Here is a 19495-nt window from a genome sequence, read left to right as displayed (position 1 = left end):
CGAGCGTCCAGGCACCGCTCCAGCGCCATCATCTGGCCGGGCGGAGGGATGCGTACGTAACGTTAATTAACATGCATAGTGAGCGTATAATGCAGGGCGTATAGTCAGTGCGGAGAGTGGGGAGAATAAGAATATGGAATAAGAATACAGATAAGAATACGGAATAAGAATACGGAATAAGAACACGGAAGACGGGACCCCAGGAAGCAACAACTCAGGGCGGCGAAAAGTCAGACGCGAAAAAATAACAACCCCGCCCTGCGAGCGACGCGTCTCTCAAGCGGAGTACGCAGCGTAGCCTTCATACAGCATACATACACACCGTATGTACCGTATATACCTGATCAAGAATCGTCTTCACTCGCTTGCCTCGACCATGCCGTTTATCTCTTCACACGCATTTCCCTTCCAGCGGTTCATTATTTAGTTGTTACTTTGATGTATAATCTCATTTCCCCGATTACATGCCCAACTTGGGTCATTCCTTCAAAGTTCAGGCGTGGGAGTGTAATCCCTCGTCCTTTGTCTGACAGGTGTCCGGGATCGAGATCGTGAGCGAGATCGGGTTCGTGATCTAGACATGGAGCGTGGGTGTTTTCGTGTCTGTGCACGTGGCGGGGTGTCATTCCTGCTCCTGCTCCTGCTTCGGCTTCTGCTTCGGCTCAGGCTCCTACCGCGGTCAGATGAGCCTCGTTCGTACTCGCGTCCGTGGCCGCGGCCCCGGCGAATAGGAGAGGGGGAACGTGAACGTGGCAGGGATCGAGATGGAGTACGCGAACGGGAGAGCGAACGACGAGGGGGAGGAGAACGTGAGAGAGACCGACCCCGGCCCGCGCCTCGGATTCGAATTTGAGCTGCAGAAGGGGGCGGGGAAGGACGGCGTGGTGGGGTAGGGCGACGGTAATTTCTTTCTCTGGGATTGACGGACGAGCCACCACCACCACCACTACCGCGGGAAGCCCATCCCTCGTCTCTTGGTCGATCTCTAAATGATTCACCTCTTTGGTTACCACGGCGGTTACCCCAATCTCGTTCTCGGTCACGATCGGGGTGTCGGTCGGGGTATCGGCCAGAGTTGGCATTCGTAAAAGGTCGACGGGGCGGGGGCGAACGGGATCGGGAACGCGATCGTGAAAGGGATCGATGGCGAGGAGAGCGGGGAGGGGGGTATGGGCGGGTGGGGAGCCCATCTCGCCCGTCTCTTCCTCGAGGGAATTCCCCTCGTCCTCCACGATCACCTCCACCACCACTACCACGTCCACCAAACCCTCCACGTGGCTCACGGCCATAGTAATCTTCCGCTCTCGATCTTCCTGCTGGGCCGGATGAGCGGGCTTGAGGATGGGCTGCCAAAGGCTGGGGAGGAGGAAGAGGGAGGGAGGTGGATTCTTGTTGTTTTCGTTGGAGTTCTTGTTTTTTGGCTTCGATGAACTAGAAGAAAATTTAAAAAAAATTGTTAGTATATAAACGGAAAAAGGAAGTTGGAGAGACAAAGACAAAGACAAAGACAAAGACAAAAACAAAGACAAAGACTAAAGACGTACCTCGGCGGGAACACCGCCAACCGTCTTTTGCGCCGAAAGAAGTAGTTTCCAAAGAGCGTCCATGAATGCTGCGGCGCCGTACTTGTCCATGAACCCTACGAGGGAGACTTGCATTTTCTTCGGGTCGGGAGTCTACCCCCATCAATCCCATCATCAGTATTCGTAGCGAGAAGAAGATAAGGATGTGTGATTCAGACGTACAGGGTTCTCACGATCTTCAAGCATCCCAAAGACATACTCCACAACGATATCGTCCTCCACTTTGATAAGCTCGGTGACCTTTTCAGCAACCCAAGGACGGAGGACAGAGATGTTGACTTTGCGGAGATCGACTTTTTCAGAGAAATGTTTAGGGAATTTTGTGGATTTGATGCTGGCAAGTTCCTTGTCTTTGAACCTCTTTTCATATCAAGATCAGCGCGGGTGTATAAGGAGGGAAGGAAGAGAAGTGCGTACAGAGTCTTGAAGGGCATTTGTGCCCCGCATACCTGTGTCTGCCATGGTGAATTGATTGCAAGGATGGATAATATACAAGGTGGAAACTGCGCTGGAATGATACGTAGAGCGAGAAGAGTGATGTTTGGCAGGGAGACGTTGCAGCGGCTGTTACATAATCATAAATCATAATTACGTAAATGCAACCGCTATCAACAATAATCTCTTGACGGACGTTTCACTCATGTGAACGATTCTTCTATTACAACACGGCCGATTTCCCACCAAAAGGACAGGATGGACGATCTACCCCCACTGCCCATGACGTTTGACCCGGACAACGATGATTTTGATGATGAAGATCGTAGAGGTTTCGGGCATGGAAGCGGAGACGGGGATGAGGATGGCGATCTTTTGATTGTGCATGAAGAGGAGGAGGAGCAACAAGAGCAACAGGAGCAACAGGAGGAAGAAGGGGAAGGAGAGGGAGAGGGAGAGGACCAAACCAACTTGATGGAATATATCGCTTCGTTACAACAAATCGGCGACCACGATAATGACGGTAATCAAGATCAAGATCACGATCCGGAAACCGGCCATACCCATGAACATGACCATGTGTATGGTCCTGGACACGAGGAAGAAGAGGGGGAGCCGACAGATCGGATGGTGGTGGATGCAGAAGGTGACAAGCTTGGTGAATCGGATAGAAATCAAAAGCCGCCTCAAAATCAGAATCCCGATTCAAGTCCCATCGCAGCCCCAAGATCTAGCCGACTCCAAAGTGCACAGCAAGAAGAAGGGCAAGGAAAAGAATCAAACCAAATTGGTATTGATATACGGAGGGATGGGCCGATGGACGTGGATATGGAAGAGGAACTTGGTGAGAGCATCGAAGTTGATCCTGGGCAAGAATCTGGGGAATGTGAGCACTTCTTTCTCTCTCTACCAGTCTTAGTTCGTATACTAACGACCACATAGTGCATGTACCTGAGCCCGAATTTGATCGCGAACTATCATCTCCTCTCTCGGACCTTCCAGATTTACCTGATGAACTTGAATTCTCGCCTCCCCCTTCTCCCGGACCTTCTGGGCCAAGTCGGAATCGTCAACGCCAACCAAGTAGTAACGGCAATCTGAGCATAGGAATGGGTATGGGCATGGAGGTTGATCGGGATTCCCCGCTCACACCGCTATACGATGATTATGATCACGAAGATGATGCTGGTTCACTACACTCACGTTCACGCGCGGAATCCTCAGCTGCGGGTGCGAGACGATCTACCTCCATGTCAAACGCGAATGCGAAGAATGCGACTAAACGGGGTCAAAATACGGTCCGAAACAAGGATAATAGGGATAGGGAAAAGCAAGAAAGAAAGAGGAGTTTATCGTTCTCATCTTCTCCTCCGTTGGAAAGTATAGAGGTCGCACCTGATATCTCTCCTTCCCTCCCACATGCGCAGGGTACGATGGGTACTGTCGGGGCTGGGCGGAAGAAGAGGCAGAGAGAACGGGCTAACAAAGGGAAATTACCTCTACGCCATGGACATGCGCATGGAGATGGACCTTCTGACGGAGAAGGGAATAGTGAGGTTGAGCTTGTCCCAAAGACTACTAAACGGTCTAAATCTTCCCACCCTGCCTCCTCCCACCCGGCACACCATCCCTCTCGCAAACCTCTTGACCCAATCTCCACTGGCCTCAAACTCCCCGGTCCCCGTGCCCTCCCGCCCTCTCGCCCCCGCGCGGTCAACGATCAATCTATCAAAAAGTTACTCGTGGGTAAAACGGAAGAAGTGCAGTTGGGCGTTTGCCTGAGGGAGAGGTATAAGAAGTGGGGCAAATGTACGCAATGTGTGAGTAAGCTAGGGGGGGATAGTTGTAGGTTTAGAGATTATAGAGTATTTCCGTGAGTCTCCCCTCTTTCCTCCTCTCCACCCCATTCCCTTTATCGCTCAGCTAACTCCCGGCCCATGCGAATAGGATCAACCCCAAAACAACAGAAATCACTGGTCCAGGCTATTTCAAATCTACCGCCTGGCCTGAGCCGCTTACCCCGCTCCCAACGAAATTTACGTCCCCCCTCGATGGGGACAAGGTGGAGGAGATACAGAGGACGGTGGCAGGGGTGTTGTTGCCGTTGATAACGGGTGAGGCGAGGCATTGTTTTTGGCCGTTTCATCTGCAGAGGTGGGGTGGACGAGAGGGGGAGGGGGAAGAAGCCTCCGATCCCACTCATCCCACCCAACAGGCGACCAATCCCGCCAACCCCACCACCCTCCACCGCGGTGTTGATACCGCCCTCCACCGATCCGTCTGCGATTTCTGCTCCTCCACCATCTTTGGCGGGTATTATTTCTGTAAGAAGTGCGGGAGAGATTACTGTTTGCAGTGTGAGCGCTATTTCCCGGATAGTATGGAGGCCATAGGAGAGAGTCCGTGGGAATTGACGGATGCTGCGAGACCGAGGTTGTTAAAGTGTATAAAGCAGCCTTGGGAAGAAATGATGAGCGGAGGTGGAGGAGAAATTGGAAGTGGCTCAACCGAGAACGGTAATGGCAATGACAGCGCCAAAACGAACGGCAACACAAACACCAACGGTGGCAGCAGTACGAACAAAAATGGAAGAAAAAGAGAAAAGGCCATTGCTTGGCATGTCCGGAGTGATTTGCAGCCCGTTTCGAGATTTACAAAAGAGGAAATTGAGGGACATTGGCTGAGCCTTGCAGAATTTGTCATTGGGCATGGGTATGGTCCAGACGGTAGCTCTAGCTCTGGGTTGGGCCCTCTCTTTGATGCTGGTGATGGGGCCGAACCCCAAGGAGAGAAGAAAAAGGAGGAATGGAGGCTCCACTGGGAACGGATGTTAAGAGTGATGGGGTTGCAGATGGATGAAGAGGTGGACAGGGTTTTGGAACAATGGTGGATGGATGTTCGTGTTGTCAGGGAGAAGGAAAAGGACAGGAAAAGGGGGCTTGTAGCGCACCTGGGGCCCAGCGCCAATATCGAGTCCAATTCCGATACCAATACGAATCCGCACCCCGTCAGTAATCCCGAAAGCAGTTCTAGGAACACCATCGACTCCCAAGCTTCCATTGATAACACATTAACTTCCATTCCTGGGTCAGCCGTCACGCCCACAAAGAACGAAACCCAACAAGAACACGAAGTAGACGAGGATGAAGATTTGGAGACGGGAGAGCCCAGGATTGCAGGGGAAAAGTTGAACGATATGATGGAGAAGGAGGATGAAGAAGGGATATCAGCAGCTCTTACAGCTCCAACACCCCTCAGTTCTGTCACTCCAGCTGCCTTTGCAGCCGTACCGTCACCGACGCCAATCAGCGGAGTCGAAATACCCCTTGGTACAAGCGTTACTCCCACCATCTCTTCAAGCAACTCTCCTCAAGTCAATGCTCCTCTAGAGGAATCCAGCGCACCATCTATATCTCGACTAAGATCCGTTCCCACCTCCGACCCCAACCCTAAAACCGCCCCTAATCCCACGCCAAGCCAGCAGCAAAATCTTAAGCAGATTTCATTCAACTACACGAAGCATACGCACCCCAATCCACCTTCCGACCCAGCCAATCTTTCAAACTATTCTTTACCGTTCATCTACCTCCCTTCACCGGAGGGTTTAAATAATAAGGCGTTTGATGAGCTGTGGAGTAAAGGGGAGCCGATCGTCATAGGTGGTGTGAATGTCCATGTCGGTGGTGGCGATGGTGGGCAACGACGACGAGAAGGGGAGGAATGGGGACCTGAAAAGTTTATGGAGAGGTTTGGGGAAGAACAATGTTCGGTAGTTGATTGCCAGAGTGATACGCCTTTGGTTTCGACGGTAGGTGCCTTCTTCGCTGCATTTGGCGAAAGTGTAAGCAAACCGGGGGGGAGCGAGGAGGGGGAAAAGAGGAAGGAAAAGAAACGGCAAGGGATTTTGAAACTGAAAGTGGGTTTTTTTTCGATTGGTCGTTGGATTGGTAAATGATGATGAACTAACAATGAGGATCTTTTATTAGGATTGGCCGCCTGGTGATGAGTTTGTGAATACGCACCCAGAGCTATATCATGATTTTTGTGCGGCTTTGCCTGTACCGGACTACACGAGGAGAGATGGAGTGTTGAACCTGTATTCACATGTAAGTCTTAATAGCTTGGAACGGTCACGTCGCTGATTGGAAAATGGTTCACTTTTTGTTGCCTTTACTCTCGCATTCCACCTTTTCCCTTCGGTTCTCCACTCGTTATCGCACCCACGTCTTGTAACCTCTATAGTTCCCTCCGGGTCCGACGAGACCTGATATTGGCCCAAAGATGTACGCTGCCTTTGCTGCACTAGAGACGCCCGGCGGATTTGGCTCAACGAGGTTACACATGGACGTCGCGGATGCTGTTAACATCATGCTACATGCTTCTCCCATCCCTGACGACTCGCTATCGTTAGAGTCTGTAACCCTTTCAACTTCTTCGCCAGAAATCACTTCAAGGACCGGCTCCAATGTACAACCGAGACTTGGCTGCGCTGTATGGGACATCTACCCTGCACAAGATGCCGATAAGATCAGAGAATTTCTCAAAGAAAAGTTTGACAAGACCCATAACTTTGTGGATCCCATTCACTCGCAAATGTTTTATCTCGATGCGAAAGCGAGGAAAGAGTTGTGGGAACGTAAGAGAGTTGTCAGCTGGAGAATCTATCAATATCCTGTAGGTGCTACTGCTTTTCTAATGCGCGGTATGGTTTCTGATAGGTGGGTATAGGGTCAAGCAGTTTTTATTCCTGCAGGATGTGCGCATCAAGTTTGTAATCTTTCTGACTGTATTAAGATGGCTCTGGACTTCGTTAGCCCCCGTAAGTCTCTTATATGTTGTTTTCATTGTTGTGCCCCGAACTCATGTAACATCACTTGTTTCATAGACAACGTCCCAAGGTGTCAGCAACTTACCAAGGATTTTCGCAGAGAGAACTATTTGAAAGCATGGAAGGAGGATGTCCTGCAGTTGTATAACGTCTTATGGTAAGTCTTTTTGTACCCCATTCCTGTAGTAATTGTGACTGATAATGTTATCACAGGTATGCTTGGCTCTCGGCTCGTGAAACTATCATGCGAGGAGAAAAGGAAGCAGCCGCTGCAGAACTTCGACGAAAGCAGCCTCAATCTTTTCAATCCAACGATAACAACTCTCCACTATTCCAATCAAAGCTTCCTACATCTTCCCCCTTCTGCTCCACTACGCCTACTGTTACACCGACTCTCGATTTAGACTCTTCGTCAAGAATGGGATACGACCGTTTGAGCACGGGTATGGGAATTGGCGAGCGAGGTATGGGGATGGGTTTGGGAAGGGTTGGTATGGGCAGTTGGGGAAATGTTAGTTCAGTGAGGGATGAGCCACCGAGGGGCGGACCTGTGCCGTTGGCGTTGAGTGGTCAACCTGAGAAGGTCTCAAGAAGTGAATTTTCCGAAGGTGAGGAATCAGGCGAATCTATTAGCGAGATAAACAAGGAAAAGGAGGGCAATCGCGAGGAGAAATCGGACCAAGGCAAGCAATTGACCGGCGATTCGAGCTTATCTGCCAATTCTCTCTTCAACTCCCTTTCACTTCAGCTTGCCAAGTCTCTCTTCACCCTCGCCCTCCAACGTGACGAAACCAACCCTTCGGAATTATTTGTCCCTTCTGCCGCGGCCATGAACCATCGACCCCGTGGCCCATCCTTACCCGACTCACATTCTTCCACTGCCCATTCCCGATCTTCCTCTCGTGTGCCCTCAACGCATACCGTGCACAATCGGTCCCTGCAAGCTTCCGCATCTTTCCGCACAAATAATATCAAGGAGAAAGACAATAAATTTTCTCCCACAAAAAAGCTCAAGAACCCCGCCCGTCCGCTTCGTACGTCAACGCTTATCAAGCTTGGAGCAAAACGAATGGATGAGATCCTTGAACTCGCAAGGGGGGATCTGGGAGAGGGTGAGAGTTTGGGCAATGCACTTGGAGGCCTAGGGAACTTTGCAGAGCTTGGTGGTATGGAGTCGCATGGTGGGATGCAAGGCTGGGCCGGGTTGAGGACAATGTCGGAGAGCTTGAAGGGTCGAGAAGATGGGGATAGAGAAGGAAGTCCACTGATATCCATCAACGATGTCCACAATTCCAACTCTAGCCCCAACGCCGAGACCGTTACCTCCACGCCACCTGACGATGCCATCGACCGTACCGACGCTGAAACCTCCGCTGATATCGCCGCCGAGATACTCTCAATGGATATTGACCATCAAGAAGACGGGACAAACATCGAAGATGATGGGGATCTTGAAGGCTTGAGGCGGATTGTCGAGCGAGGAATATTGGAGCAGGAACAAGGGCAAGAGCAAGGGCAGGGTCAAGAACGGGAACAAGAGGGGGAGCAGGAGGATGAAGAGATGGATAACGAGCTTGGTGAGGAGGGCAGGGAGGCGATAGCGTCTATTCAGAGGCTACAGGCAGTAGAGGAGGCAGAGGAGGAAGAGAGGGAAAGAGAGAATCTCGCGAAGGAGGAGCAACGTGAAAGGGAGATGGGAAGACCCCATGTTGTTGCTATCAATAATGATGAAGATAAAGAGGAAGAGGAAGGGAAAGAGGAGAAAGATGAACAGGCAGATAGAGAAAGGGCGGAACAACGGGAGGAGGAAGAAAAAGAGATTGAAGGTGAAGACGAAGATGCCGAAGGCGAGGAATTTGAAGAGGTTTCGAAAATGGATGTAGATTTTGGCATGTTTATGTAGTTGAGCATAATTAGCTGTTGTAGTAACAATCTATGTATATGTAACGCGCTTCATCTTGCATTACTATGTATCTTTACAATTTTGCTCGTCCGTCCTTAGTGTTCTTGGCGTGTACGATTCACACTTCGACGTTTATCTTTGTCAATTTCAATTTCTCATTTCAGTACCCGCTTTCTTGAACACCTTTAATTTACGACAGATGTCAGAATTACTCGGAAACTGAAGCGCATGTAATGAAAGTTATGCCATTAAATATACACCATCTGTGTCTCCAATCTTCAACAATGCCTCTGCCCATCCTCCTAGTACATCTTATTCTTCCCTTTCTATCTCCCCCGCTCTTCTTCTAGGCACTTCATTCTCTCATTTTACGCCCAATGTCTCAAACTCCAAAGCAGCACTTTCCCACCGGCATTCCCCACTCCCAACCATTCTCCACTCTCACTAAATCCTGTCGTCGTCACCCGTCCCAACGGGGTCCCCTGCGTAGGCCAGTTTGAAAAGGCGTTTCCAGTAGGAAGGTGGTATAACTTCAATTGGTCTTTACGGGTGGAGGAGGAGATGCAGAGGATGGAGGAGGAAGGGTGGGAGGAGAGGGAGGTTATGGGAGTCGTTAAGTGGGAGAGGGTCTTAAGTGGCGTTGCTTGGGTGGTGAGGGTAGAGGAAGGGGATGGGGTGGACGGAGGGAGGAGAGAGGGGGAGTAGAGGTTGACGAGGCCGGTGTTGGATCTGCGGTCAAATGATGCTATGTTAGTTTTATTCTTGCTCATTTGAGAGAAAATATGTAGTATAGAGAGATAAAAGAGAAACAAAGTTGGAAACGAAAAGAAATGGAAAGCAGCTTTTGATTAGTGACTATTTGACTTACCCAACAGCGACCCATCCTCCATCCCTACTCGACTCCATAACCCCACCACCCCTCATCCCATCATCCCTCCACTTGCCCACCACCTCCCTTTGCGCTACATCCCAAACTTCCACCTCTGCCCCATCTCTACCTCCCAACACACTGAGGTACTTTCCGTTGGAGGAGAAGGACAGTGCTGTCGCTGTCCCGCCTCTACCTGATCTCAGTTCTGCCACCATCCCGCCTACCCCACTGCCAGAGATGGAGTGGGAGAGGATAGAGACGGCACCACGTCGTCCCGCGACAGCGAGAAGACTCCCATCCGGGGAGAAAGTATGTCTCGACAATTCGTTGGGTGCGTCCCCCTCACGGGAAGCGACAGAGCCGAATAGGTTGCGTGGGGAGCGCAAGCATTTTTGTGACGAGAGGTCGTATGTGTAGTAAAAGGGGCGAGAACCGGTAAGGAGGAGGGAGGTCCCCGAGGGATGGTAAGTGAGTTTGGAGAGAGGGAGTGAGGGGATGTGGAGGGTGAGTAAAGTGGGGTTTGTGTGTCCGTCAATCTGCGTTTTTTTAATGTATATATTGTTAGACTCAATCTCGATGATCAAGAGTGAATTGCAAAATTGGGATACGACTTACCTGGAAAAACTTTACTCGCCTATCGCCACCACCAACGGCCAATACTCCCACCTGCTTGCTTGGATGCCACGCCATATCCACCACTCCACCCTTACCGCCTTCGGCTTCTCGTTTACTGACGGTCGGGTTGGTGTGGTTTGCGTTACGCACACGTTTAAGGTCAATTGTCCCTGGCGGGAGAGGTGGACGGGCCAAAGGGTCTTGTGCGGAGGGGAGGGAAGAGTGAGAGATGAACGATTTGTTGGAAGTGAGGAGGGAGGAGAGGGAGGGAGTACCGGCGAGAGTACGTCGTTTGGCCCATTCAGGTGGGGGATGGAGCCGTTCGAATCTATATGATGGCTTTCGTCAGCTTTATCCTTACCTTTGAGGTTTATAAATTCGTGACACGAGAGAGTACATGAGAAGACATGGAGAAAACACTGACTGCTCTCTTAATCTCGCTTGCAGCTCTTTCCCACCTACAAGTTCCCCTTCCACAGTCTTCCGCTTCCCCCGATCTACTTTTTTCAACCGTCTCGACGCACTGATGTCAACCTTTGCCATCTCGTCCGCAGGGTCATTCCAAAGCGGTACTCTTTTTGAACGTGATAGTTCTTCGTCATGAGAAGAAGGGAGATCGACGATATCGTCGGGAAGGGTGATTGTTGGGCGGTCAGTCTCATCTTCATCTTCAGATCCAGACTCGGAACCAGAGCCACCGTAGATGGAGCGGTCGTGACTGGGGGAAGGTGAAAACGCTCTGAACTCGTTTTCGTCTCCTGAAATTTCAGAATCAGAGTCGCTGTCGCCGTCGCCGCCGGCGTATTCGTAACCATCACCACCGAGGTCAACTTGAAATTCGGGTGCGAGGGGTGCGTCAACTGTAAACAACTACGATCCACATCAGCATCTGCATAATTTGCGTCAATTGAAATAGGGGATAGAGCGTACGTCGTTGTCCTCTACTTCACTCATTCCACTCTCCTCGTCGTTGTTATTATCTGGCTTGAACTTTTTCTGTTTGCGTCCGAAGAGAGCCTGTTCGAGTTCCAATTCCTCATCATCTTTTTTCCAGTCATGCTTGATCTCCTGCCTTGGTGGCTGTGGAGATGGCTGTCGCTGTGATCTCTTCTTGTTTCTGGGCATTGTATCTTGTATTGAGATGTATATAGTTGTGAATATTTGTAGAAGAATGCGAGATTCAGCGGGTGAAAGTTTACTGCCCTCCACTTCGGCCGTTGCCGCTTTTCCTCGTACGTATTTTCACTTTTCCCCGCCGTGTTTTCCAAGTGCATACTCATAACACACAATGTCCCACTCCATCCCCAAACTCGACCTCGTCAGCTCGTGGGGGGACATCCAGTTCCCCCCGCTCAAGAATGACCTCCTCCTCCGCGCAGCGAGTGGCGAAGAGACCCCTCGTGCTCCAGTATGGGTCATGAGGCAGGCAGGCCGATACCTCCCTGGTACGTCTCAGTTTCTTTTCCTATTGACTCCAGCTTACATACGTATACGCAGAATTCCTTGAGGTCCGAAAACATCACTCCTTTTTCGAATGCTGCCAAACCCCTTCCCTCGCATCTGCCCTTACTCTCCAGCCTATTGACCGTTACCCCCGTCTCGACGCCTCCATCATCTTCTGCGACATCCTTGTTGTCCCTCAAGCTCTCGGCTTGGAAGTCCTCATGGAACCTTCTCGCGGTCCTGTCCTTCCCAATCCGCTCGTCACACCTGATGACATCAAGCGTCTCAGGAAGGATGTCGATGTGCAAAAAGAGTTGGGATATGTATTTGAGGCGGTCACGCTTACAAGGAAGGGATTGGATGGAAGGGTGCCCCTGATTGGGTTCTGCGGTGCCCCCTGGACGTTGATGGCGTACATGTGTGAAGGTGGGGGAAGCAAGACGTTTGAGAAGAGTAAGAGCTGGCTGTACAAGTACCCCGAGGCGAGTCATGAGTTGTTGAGGCGTATTGCGGATGTTTGTGCCGATCTCCTTATCGGTCAAGTCCTTGCCGGCGCTCAAGTATGTCCCTTTACCCTTCCCCTCTTCCGAATCCTCTTTTAAAACACTAATATCATAAATGTAGATGCTCCAAGTATTCGACTCCTGGGCTGGCGAACTTACCCCTCATCAATTCAAGACCTTTGCCCTCCCTCCTCTCCTCCACATCTCATCCAAAGTCCACTCCGTCCTCTCCCAACTCTCCCACCCCGGCGTACCTATTACCCTCTTCGCTAAGGGCGCCAACACACCCTCCACCTTTTCCCTCCTCTCTGACCCTGCTCAAACGGGGTACGCCACCCTCGGCCTCGATTGGACCGTGGACCCTGTGGAAGTCCGGGAGATTGTAGGCAAAAAAGTTAACCTCCAAGGAAACTTTGACCCCACAGTGTTGTATGGGGGGAAAGAAGGGATAGAGAAAGAGGTGGAGAGGTTGAGTGCGAGGTGGAAGGAAGCTGGAGGCGGGTGGATCGCGAATTTGGGGCATGGGATCACGCCGAATGTCAAACCGGAAGATATGGGGTGGTTCTTGGAGTGTGTGCACAAGTATTCGAAGAGGAAATAAGACTGAGAAATGAAGAGAGGGGGATCTGTTTGGGTAGACTAAGAAGTTGGATGCATTAGGCTTCTCTGTTCAGTTTCTGTTCTAGCGTGGGATTATCGTAAGACTACCCAAAAACAGCTATTCGACGGCCTATTCGGGATTCTTGTTCTTATCTTGTGAGAAGCAAAGCTTGAGTTATGGTTTTCAGACCACTCTTTGCGAAACGTGAATCAACCTTCGGTCGGATTTTCTTTGTGATAGTTTCTTTTTTTAGAGAAACATGTTCAAACTTTGTCGTTCTTTAATTCTTCCAAAGAGACAAGAGCAATTTGATACACGTCATTTATGTTCCGTTGTCTTCTTGCATTCAGTAGTAAGAAGTTCTTGAATTGACTCCCAACGTTCGTTAGTGTCATTGAGCGAAAGGTGTTCTAAACTTTGGCCAAGTACATAAGAAGCTCGAAAGACGAGAGAACGAGGAGAGGAGTGAAAAGTAAAGAGGTCTTTCATTTTATATCCATTTTATCGAAAACATTGATTGATGTTTTGACCACGTATCTGGCCGTAGCACAAATCGTAAGTCAGACTCTACTTTTATGTGCTTTAGGTGAATCGAGAGTCGATAATATAAACAATTAACACTCAGCGTTCGGCATGTTACACTCATAAAATCGTCAAAAGGTAAAAGATACATGACGAGAGGTACGAAAGGGTAAAGTTCTAAGTACAAGAAGCTATGCACAGGTTATCTAGGCCATACACGCCATCAAAGGCTCACTATCGGTCGTTTTCTACAAAATCGCCTCTGCCCTACGATACTTTGATTACTTGATTTTGCCGCTCTAAAGGAGACCGATTGTAATATCACCCTTAACTCGGGCGGTGAGATGGCTATATAGTAGAACATCAGCGACTAATGAAGACATTTTGGTTGAATGGCAGAGGTGATGAGGATGGTAGAAACGAGAAATACAATAACTTACACTTCAACGAGGAGATCAAGCGCAATGTTGATACTGAGCGTGTTATCGTCCTTCTTCCTCCCTCCTCCCGGTTGCTCTTCAGGCGTCAATTCGGCGAGTTCGTTGGGGAGAGGGGTACGGTGGCTTCTGAGTGGACCAAGGGCTGCATCTCGTTTTGAATCGGCTACTGATTGGGCTGCGCCGGCGTTCTGCTGGATAACATCGCTGTTGAGAAGCAAGATAACAGGGTCAGTGTCAGATCGGCAAGTTAAGGTGGAGGGTTGAGAGGTACGAACGTAGCGGTGTCTACTTGTTCGGCCATGGTCACTGCTCAAAATGTGGGTTGTTGGATGTTCAGACGGACGATAGAGATGTATGGAGATTGACAGTAGTTGAGGATGAAAACAACCCAAGGCAATTGTCAGTGATAAGTGGTTTTTCAAGCAGAAAGATGAAAAGATGGAAAAGATCAAAAATCTACAATATATTTAAACATTGCAAGCTGTTAGGACGTGGATGGGCATGCGAGATTCCAGGAAATTGGACGTCATCCCACATACCTGGGCTGGGGCTTTTTGCTTTGATGGGTAATAACGAGTGGCAACTCCTTTTTTGCGCATGATGTCATGCTCGGCTACGCCCCGACTGGGTGGGCTCCGCATGGTTCCGTATGCTTCTGCATTGAAAGCCTTGTGGCGAACGGACATGATGAAATATGGAAGAGGGGCAAGCCATACATAAGTGAAGTGGTGTGCACTGTTGATTCATGAGGGCAAAATGCATGTTATAAAAGGAGCTGAAGTCTCAGTTTGCAGTGGATGAAGAAACAAGATTCCAGCAAAAAAGGCCAACACAAAACGGAAAAATACGAACAAAACTCATTCAATCGGTGACTAACGATGATCTGAGTTTGACGTCACGCTTGGTCGCCACCGTACCTGGAGTTTTGATTCCGTTTGGGGCACTCTTTCGGCTTCGGCGAGTCTTCCTCACAGGGCACGTGGTACTACATGTCCATACTCCGTATGCAATCTACTAGATAAGGAGATAAGATATGGGAAGAAGACGTGTGCGTATCACAGTGCGTTCATGGCATGAATTCGTTCTAAACAATCGACTAGAAAGACCGTTCGTCGAGGAGATGTGGATACCCGTTGTTACGTAAACCCCAATCTGCATCGACAAGGCACATATGCTGCGGCTGCTGAGAGGTATCGTGGTGGGTATAGCGGACGTTGGCGGCGCGTAACGAGGAAAATAATGTGGTTGTTCCACTTGAAATTACAGCTCATCCGAGGTTGACTGCTGCTACTTTCAGTAGAATCGATGCCGGCAAATGATTAGGACGAGTCTGAAATCCTGAAGATACGAACTACGTACGAAACGACATCTGAGATTCAGCCGCCTTGTTCTGCTGCCTTTTCACAGCACCTTATCGGATTCTTTTTCCCTCTCTCTCTTAACCAAGTATTGGTTTTATATGCTGATATCGATACTCTAGATGAAAAATTGTATCCTTGTCGTGTTTCAAAGCTTGGGACAATGAGTTGCATTCGAATCAACAGTAATCATTTTCCCCATATGGCCCATACATGCCATTGTCCACAGATATTGATTTGATCATTACAGGTGAACGGAATCACCGTTGGTCTGGTTATTCCATTGCGTTCTGTTACGACGGTCACCAGTGATTAGGCGCAGATAGCCTCGCGAAATCCTGAAATGGTGTCCAGTAAGAGACTACCGCAACGTAGGGCAAAGCACGGCTCACTGTGAGTATCGGATCCGTCAGTCGATCACAGGAGGACAGTATCATACTGTATCCTTCATATGATGACGAACTTTCCTCCATTTCTCACAACTCGGCCCTATGGGGATGTGTTTGTCGACATGCTAACAGCTTCTGAACTAGTGTTTGGCAGTTCCATTCCAGCAGCAAAACCCCTGATACGAGCCTTGATGCACTGGTTATAATGCCACTTGAGAAACCTCGGTTCGGGCCTGTCTTCTTCTTCGCCACGAAAGCGGTCGGATCTGAGCGCTTTGCCATGCAGTTCGCGCGCGGTTCTAGTTCGTAAGACAAAGAAATGTACATAATATACCCCGTCCTTCTCATCAATCAGTTAATACTTGGCCTCAATTCAAGCTAGTTGATCGACTGACCTGGAAGTAAAACGATAGCTCAAGCCGATCAAAGGCGTGATGAATATCGTCCTGCAGAAGAAGGCCGGCTGACGCAGCGAACATCGGAGGAGGATATCTAATTGAGAGGATGTCGCGATAAATCTGGTGCGAAAGAAACGGGGCCATACGAGAAAGAAGTAAATGAATAGTCGCAGGTATCAATGAGCCAAGCGGCGATGAATCGGCCATAGGATCAACACTCACGTCAGGTCTACTCTGAGGTATTATGTGACATGGAGTGTATTTTGTATAGGGTTCATCGGTAATCAAGCATGAGAAATCTCTAGCGATCAAAGCCACGCGGAATTCGGCCTGATCGACATGCTCAGCGCAGCCTGGCACCTTGCAAAGAGCAAAGTGACGTACCTGCTGTGCGGTGGACCTCTTCGAGTTTGAGCGAGTAGATTGACTTCCGTCCGGATTGGGGGCAATGTTCTTACGAAAGAATTCGGGCCCGCGAGCAAACGAGATGCTGGCTCTTTCATCTGCAATAGTCAGCTCTTCTAAGGGTTTATCAGTCGCATGGTATTGCTCACTGCGAGGCACGAACACAAAATCCCCCGCGTACGGTGCTTCTTGTAATAACACTGGGTTTCCATTCTTTGCCCTGATAAAACCTCCTCCAACAATATCCACTAACTGATGGACAATATCGGAAACGAATGCCCAAGTGTTCAATCCGCCTCGTTTGATAAAGTTAAGCGGAAAAGTGCCAATGAGTTGATTATCATATGATGATATGGTGATAACCTCGGAGTCTCTCCAAAAATGCTGCGCTAGAGCGTATGTTGTCATGCTGGAAACTCTGAGCCCAATCACTAACAGAATGAATCATGTTACGGAATGAACCACGTTAAAATGAGTGAGAATACAACACACTAAAGTGAGTCGCTAAGCCGGGAGTGGAACAAGGACGAGACGGGAATAATACAAACCCCGCCGTGTGGCGGTCATTTTGGCATGTTGGCTATACCATCATATCCCGTTCCGTTATCCGGACGACAGTGCGAGTACTGTACTACTGTAGATGCAGGATCCCATTGTATCCAAACACGCCATACTCTCTATTGAAGCTAGTCGATTCCTTCATCCCACCTCATCCGTGCGTCGGTGTCACTACCATATGGCATGGAGAGATGCCGTTCTCGAAGCCAAAACGTGAATTTTCGATTCCTCTTTGACTCGCTGCTCGTTCGTTGGCAAAGTATACAGGTTTAGTACCCCATTTACGTCTTTCTAAATGTCGAAAGACCGCATCGAATCACCTTTAGTGCTCTCAAAAACGTGCGATGAAGAGCTGGATGCAAGCATAGGGATATGGATGTGAGTTTTGACAAATCCAGAGTTGTACTGCACTTGCTGATGATGTATACCCATCTAGCAGGTTATCTATCTGTGTACTGTTACCGAATGCCACCCCAGAGAATGCATCGTTGTTGTTGTGAAGCTTCAAGCCTCAGGATGGCTTGGCGAATTTATGTTATGGAAGTTGAAGTGTGTCCAAATGGCCTGCACGCATTCGCTATCCATGTTGACGTTGTATTCCCACTTAGCTCCCCGATACTCATTCCCAACCAACTTTTTGTTTCCACAACCGACTTGTATTCCCACAACGCAATGGATCGAAAAGAATATTGAGAAAGTTTCAAGGCAATTCGTCCATCTCGCATACCACCCTTCTCCCTGTATCACGTTCGCACATGTGCGCCATCACCATTCTAAAGATGGATGATGTCTCAAACCAGCGTTGTTCATTGAGGCGAAGTAGGGGCCGTTTGAGCGCTACTTTTTTTCCTGACCTTGCAGCGATGGTGAGCTGTACGAAGATCTTTTACTATGGCGTCGCTAATCATTGCTTGCAGCTTACCAACCTCTCTCGACTTTTCTCTGCCGCTTTCTTTTGCCAGCTCTATTCATCCTTAACGTCGCATCTTGCTTTCTACTCCCGTTTGGAATCCTTTTACCTGGGCGCAACTATTCCATTCAGCGTTAAAAGGATAGTTTTGAGGGATTGATGAGAGATCAAAGTCTGGAACTGGCAACGAATGCAAACACTCGCAAAGGAGAGACTAATGAGTATACCAACTGGATGACAAGAAGAATGTACGTGTATTTTTTGCACGTTTACTCGATATGATGGCCGCTGATAATCGTCTCTACAGTCGGCCTTTCGCTCATGTCTCCTCACCGTTGGTGATCGTCAACGCAAAGCAAGCTTTTCATTCATTATCCATCCCTCGGCCTCACGTAGTAGCTCTCATCCCCCATGTCAATCTGCGACTGGTATCCTGGTTGGTTTTGGCTCCTGCTATCCCCGCCTCGCCCTCTGAAGACTATCCCTTCACAACGGTGTATTTTCCCAGCCGGCTTTCGTTGCGGTAGGGGGGCTGAGGGAGACTTGGGTTGGGATAAGATAAGTCGATGTGAGAGGGAAAACAGGAATCATGAAGGACCGAAAGCAGACACTGATGAGGATTGGAATGGATGTCACGAGATCAACAAAAGAATGCGTCTGTGGCTTTTATGACACACGCCATCGCAAAAGACAAACTAGAGCAAGATGACACTAGAAGAGAGGCACCAGGGACGAAGCTTGGCAGAATCTGCAGCTGTCTCGATGAAGATCTGGAAATGCTACGATATCTCTAATCAGCGCTAGCACATCACCGAGGACAATCGTGTCGCCATGACAACAAAGGCCAGTGCTTGGATCTTAAGGATGGGATCTTTGAGGATTGGGCGGTGGTGCAGACCTTCAAATGTACCGACCATAACTGTAATCAGATCTGGACAATGAAGGAGGGAAATTACGCAAAGCGTCGCGGAACTTATTTTATTCTCTTTCTTGTGTATATTGGCACTTTGACTTATCGTCAGTCAATGTAATCGAATGCATATTTGTCCTATTTAACCCCCTAAGTGTACGGGACCGATTCACTGGAATTTGATCTCGACCTGGTCGAGGCCATAAATGGAGTACTGAAAGGCAGGATGGCAGGAGAAAATTTGCCAATGTATTCATAAGAGCAATTCCAAACGACGAAGACAACGCCTAAACCCAAACCAGCGCTCTAAAAGTGACTCCCACCTAGATGAGCAAGAGCCCACCGATGAGGATACCGGTGACGGACATTCCACCGAGTGCAAGACCACGAGCAGTGACCATGTTAACAGTAGCAAAGGCAGCGGCGCTGGATGAAACAGCATCGGCGGTAGCAGGAGCGGAAGTAGTGGCAGCAGCTGAAGCTGATGCGCCCCCTGACAGTGCAGCGGATGATGTACCGTTGGCCTTGTCATAGGTGGAATTGCCGTTACTGGGGATGAAGCCCTCGTGGTCGATGTCATCGGCGAGAGTACCGCATGCGGCCTCTCGGAAGTTGTAGAATGGGATGATGTCTTGGTAGCACGTGTTGCTGCTGACTTTAGCTGAGTACTTGGGGGGGGGAAACTCACGTGTAGAAACAGTAGCGGGTTTTCTGGGCAAAGCCTTCGGTACAAAGACATGAGGTTTGGTTGCTAAAGGTCAGCGGAGTTTACATGCTGCACTCACTAATTGGCTTCGCAATCATCAACGGTCTCGGCAGCCTG

At 49.4% G+C, this 19495-nt stretch overlaps 8 protein-coding genes and 1 non-coding gene; 4 read left to right on the top strand and 5 right to left on the bottom strand.

The window, feature by feature from the left end:
• Positions 1-53: 53 nt before the first annotated feature.
• Positions 54-2093, bottom strand: CNAG_06796 (serine/arginine repetitive matrix protein 1). XM_012191710.1 has 4 exons: positions 2001-2093; positions 1746-1943; positions 1545-1676; positions 54-1431 (listed from the first exon to the last, which is right to left on the bottom strand). Exons 1-4 carry the CDS (start codon positions 2043-2045, stop codon positions 487-489), a joined length of 1320 nt encoding a protein of 439 aa, XP_012047100.1. The 5' UTR covers positions 2046-2093; the 3' UTR covers positions 54-486.
• A 151-nt stretch (positions 2094-2244) lies between these two features.
• Positions 2245-8837, top strand: CNAG_06797 (lysine-specific demethylase 3). XM_012191709.1 has 8 exons: positions 2245-2904; positions 2961-3891; positions 3966-5934; positions 6005-6124; positions 6261-6692; positions 6747-6837; positions 6904-7003; positions 7060-8837. The coding sequence occupies exons 1-8, from the start codon at positions 2277-2279 to the stop codon at positions 8747-8749; spliced, it is 5961 nt and encodes a 1986-aa protein (XP_012047099.1). The 5' UTR covers positions 2245-2276; the 3' UTR covers positions 8750-8837.
• Positions 8804-11399, bottom strand: CNAG_06798 (U3 small nucleolar RNA-associated protein 18). XM_012191708.1 has 5 exons: positions 11166-11399; positions 10660-11105; positions 10236-10563; positions 9618-10156; positions 8804-9478 (listed from the first exon to the last, which is right to left on the bottom strand). Exons 1-5 carry the CDS (start codon positions 11358-11360, stop codon positions 9118-9120), a joined length of 1869 nt encoding a protein of 622 aa, XP_012047098.1. The 5' UTR covers positions 11361-11399; the 3' UTR covers positions 8804-9117.
• Positions 11400-11515: 116 nt separating this feature from the next.
• CNAG_06799 (uroporphyrinogen decarboxylase) lies at positions 11516-12858 on the top strand. XM_012192348.1 has 3 exons: positions 11516-11680; positions 11733-12238; positions 12303-12858. The coding sequence occupies exons 1-3, from the start codon at positions 11524-11526 to the stop codon at positions 12780-12782; spliced, it is 1143 nt and encodes a 380-aa protein (XP_012047738.1). The 5' UTR covers positions 11516-11523; the 3' UTR covers positions 12783-12858.
• A 500-nt stretch (positions 12859-13358) lies between these two features.
• Positions 13359-14259, bottom strand: CNAG_06800 (hypothetical protein). XM_012192349.1 has 3 exons: positions 14020-14259; positions 13745-13948; positions 13359-13652 (listed from the first exon to the last, which is right to left on the bottom strand). The coding sequence occupies exons 1-3, from the start codon at positions 14043-14045 to the stop codon at positions 13604-13606; spliced, it is 279 nt and encodes a 92-aa protein (XP_012047739.1). The 5' UTR covers positions 14046-14259; the 3' UTR covers positions 13359-13603.
• Positions 14260-14563: 304 nt separating this feature from the next.
• Positions 14564-15816, top strand: CNAG_12128. The gene is made up of 4 exons (XR_001045425.1): positions 14564-14792; positions 14845-15287; positions 15353-15495; positions 15636-15816. It is a non-coding gene; the product is annotated as a hypothetical RNA (non-coding RNA).
• Positions 14781-16766, bottom strand: CNAG_06801 (hypothetical protein). XM_012191707.1 has 7 exons: positions 16444-16766; positions 16274-16392; positions 16112-16219; positions 15887-16009; positions 15495-15831; positions 15104-15440; positions 14781-15034 (listed from the first exon to the last, which is right to left on the bottom strand). The coding sequence occupies exons 1-5, from the start codon at positions 16700-16702 to the stop codon at positions 15592-15594; spliced, it is 849 nt and encodes a 282-aa protein (XP_012047097.1). The 5' UTR covers positions 16703-16766; the 3' UTR covers positions 14781-15034; positions 15104-15440; positions 15495-15591.
• Positions 16767-16929: 163 nt separating this feature from the next.
• Positions 16930-18818, top strand: CNAG_07459 (hypothetical protein). XM_012191706.1 has 5 exons: positions 16930-17181; positions 17311-17401; positions 17461-17718; positions 17770-18010; positions 18070-18818. Exons 4-5 carry the CDS (start codon positions 17922-17924, stop codon positions 18287-18289), a joined length of 309 nt encoding a protein of 102 aa, XP_012047096.1. The 5' UTR covers positions 16930-17181; positions 17311-17401; positions 17461-17718; positions 17770-17921; the 3' UTR covers positions 18290-18818.
• A 177-nt stretch (positions 18819-18995) lies between these two features.
• On the bottom strand, positions 18996-19476 carry CNAG_06802 (hypothetical protein; the record flags this gene model as incomplete). Its single annotated transcript, XM_012192350.1, has 2 exons — positions 18996-19423; positions 19458-19476. 2 exons carry the CDS (start codon positions 19474-19476, stop codon positions 18996-18998), a joined length of 447 nt encoding a protein of 148 aa, XP_012047740.1.
• Positions 19477-19495: the final 19 nt, after the last annotated feature.

Source organism: Cryptococcus neoformans, chromosome 2, assembly GCF_000149245.1.
Source record: "Cryptococcus neoformans var. grubii H99 chromosome 2, complete sequence".
NCBI lineage: Eukaryota > Fungi > Basidiomycota > Tremellomycetes > Tremellales > Cryptococcaceae > Cryptococcus > Cryptococcus neoformans.
This window is presented reverse-complemented; position numbering and strand designations above follow the sequence as displayed.

Excerpts from the sequence above, each read along its gene's own strand:
- CNAG_06796 (XM_012191710.1), bottom strand. The coding sequence starts at position 2,045 with ATGGCAGACACAGGTATGCGGGGCACAAATGCCCTTCAAGACTCT. Across the intron at positions 1,944-2,000 it reads CAAATGCCCTTCAAGACTCT|AGGTTCAAAGACAAGGAACT; the intron begins GTACGCACTTCT and ends TGATATGAAAAG. Across the intron at positions 1,432-1,544 it reads TTGGCGGTGTTCCCGCCGAG|TTCATCGAAGCCAAAAAACA; the intron begins GTACGTCTTTAG and ends ATTTTCTTCTAG.
- CNAG_06797 (XM_012191709.1), top strand. The coding sequence starts at position 2,277 with ATGGACGATCTACCCCCACTGCCCATGACGTTTGACCCGGACAACGAT. Across the intron at positions 5,935-6,004 it reads AAGGGATTTTGAAACTGAAA|GATTGGCCGCCTGGTGATGA; the intron begins GTGGGTTTTTTT and ends ATCTTTTATTAG. Across the intron at positions 6,838-6,903 it reads TCTGGACTTCGTTAGCCCCC|ACAACGTCCCAAGGTGTCAG; the intron begins GTAAGTCTCTTA and ends CTTGTTTCATAG.
- CNAG_06798 (XM_012191708.1), bottom strand. The coding sequence starts at position 11,360 with ATGCCCAGAAACAAGAAGAGATCACAGCGACAGCCATCTCCACAGCCA. Across the intron at positions 11,106-11,165 it reads GTGAAGTAGAGGACAACGAC|TTGTTTACAGTTGACGCACC; the intron begins GTACGCTCTATC and ends TGTGGATCGTAG. Across the intron at positions 10,157-10,235 it reads GGCGAGTAAAGTTTTTCCAG|ATTGACGGACACACAAACCC; the intron begins GTAAGTCGTATC and ends AAAAAAACGCAG.
- CNAG_06799 (XM_012192348.1), top strand. The coding sequence starts at position 11,524 with ATGTCCCACTCCATCCCCAAACTCGACCTCGTCAGCTCGTGGGGGGAC. Across the intron at positions 11,681-11,732 it reads GGCAGGCCGATACCTCCCTG|AATTCCTTGAGGTCCGAAAA; the intron begins GTACGTCTCAGT and ends ACGTATACGCAG. Across the intron at positions 12,239-12,302 it reads AAGTCCTTGCCGGCGCTCAA|ATGCTCCAAGTATTCGACTC; the intron begins GTATGTCCCTTT and ends TCATAAATGTAG.
- CNAG_06800 (XM_012192349.1), bottom strand. The coding sequence starts at position 14,045 with ATGGCCGAACAAGTAGACACCGCTAC. Across the intron at positions 13,949-14,019 it reads GAACAAGTAGACACCGCTAC|CGATGTTATCCAGCAGAACG; the intron begins GTTCGTACCTCT and ends GCTTCTCAACAG. Across the intron at positions 13,653-13,744 it reads CTTGATCTCCTCGTTGAAGT|CCATCTCACCGCCCGAGTTA; the intron begins GTAAGTTATTGT and ends TCTACTATATAG.
- CNAG_06801 (XM_012191707.1), bottom strand. The coding sequence starts at position 16,702 with ATGACAACATACGCTCTAGCGCAGCATTTTTGGAGAGACTCCGAGGTT. Across the intron at positions 16,010-16,111 it reads TACCTCAGAGTAGACCTGAC|ATTTATCGCGACATCCTCTC; the intron begins GTGAGTGTTGAT and ends CTTTCGCACCAG. Across the intron at positions 15,832-15,886 it reads AGCTATCGTTTTACTTCCAG|GACGGGGTATATTATGTACA; the intron begins GTCAGTCGATCA and ends ATTGATGAGAAG.
- CNAG_07459 (XM_012191706.1), top strand. The coding sequence starts at position 17,922 with ATGAGAGATCAAAGTCTGGAACTGGCAACGAATGCAAACACTCGCAAA. Across the intron at positions 18,011-18,069 it reads AACTGGATGACAAGAAGAAT|TCGGCCTTTCGCTCATGTCT; the intron begins GTACGTGTATTT and ends TCGTCTCTACAG.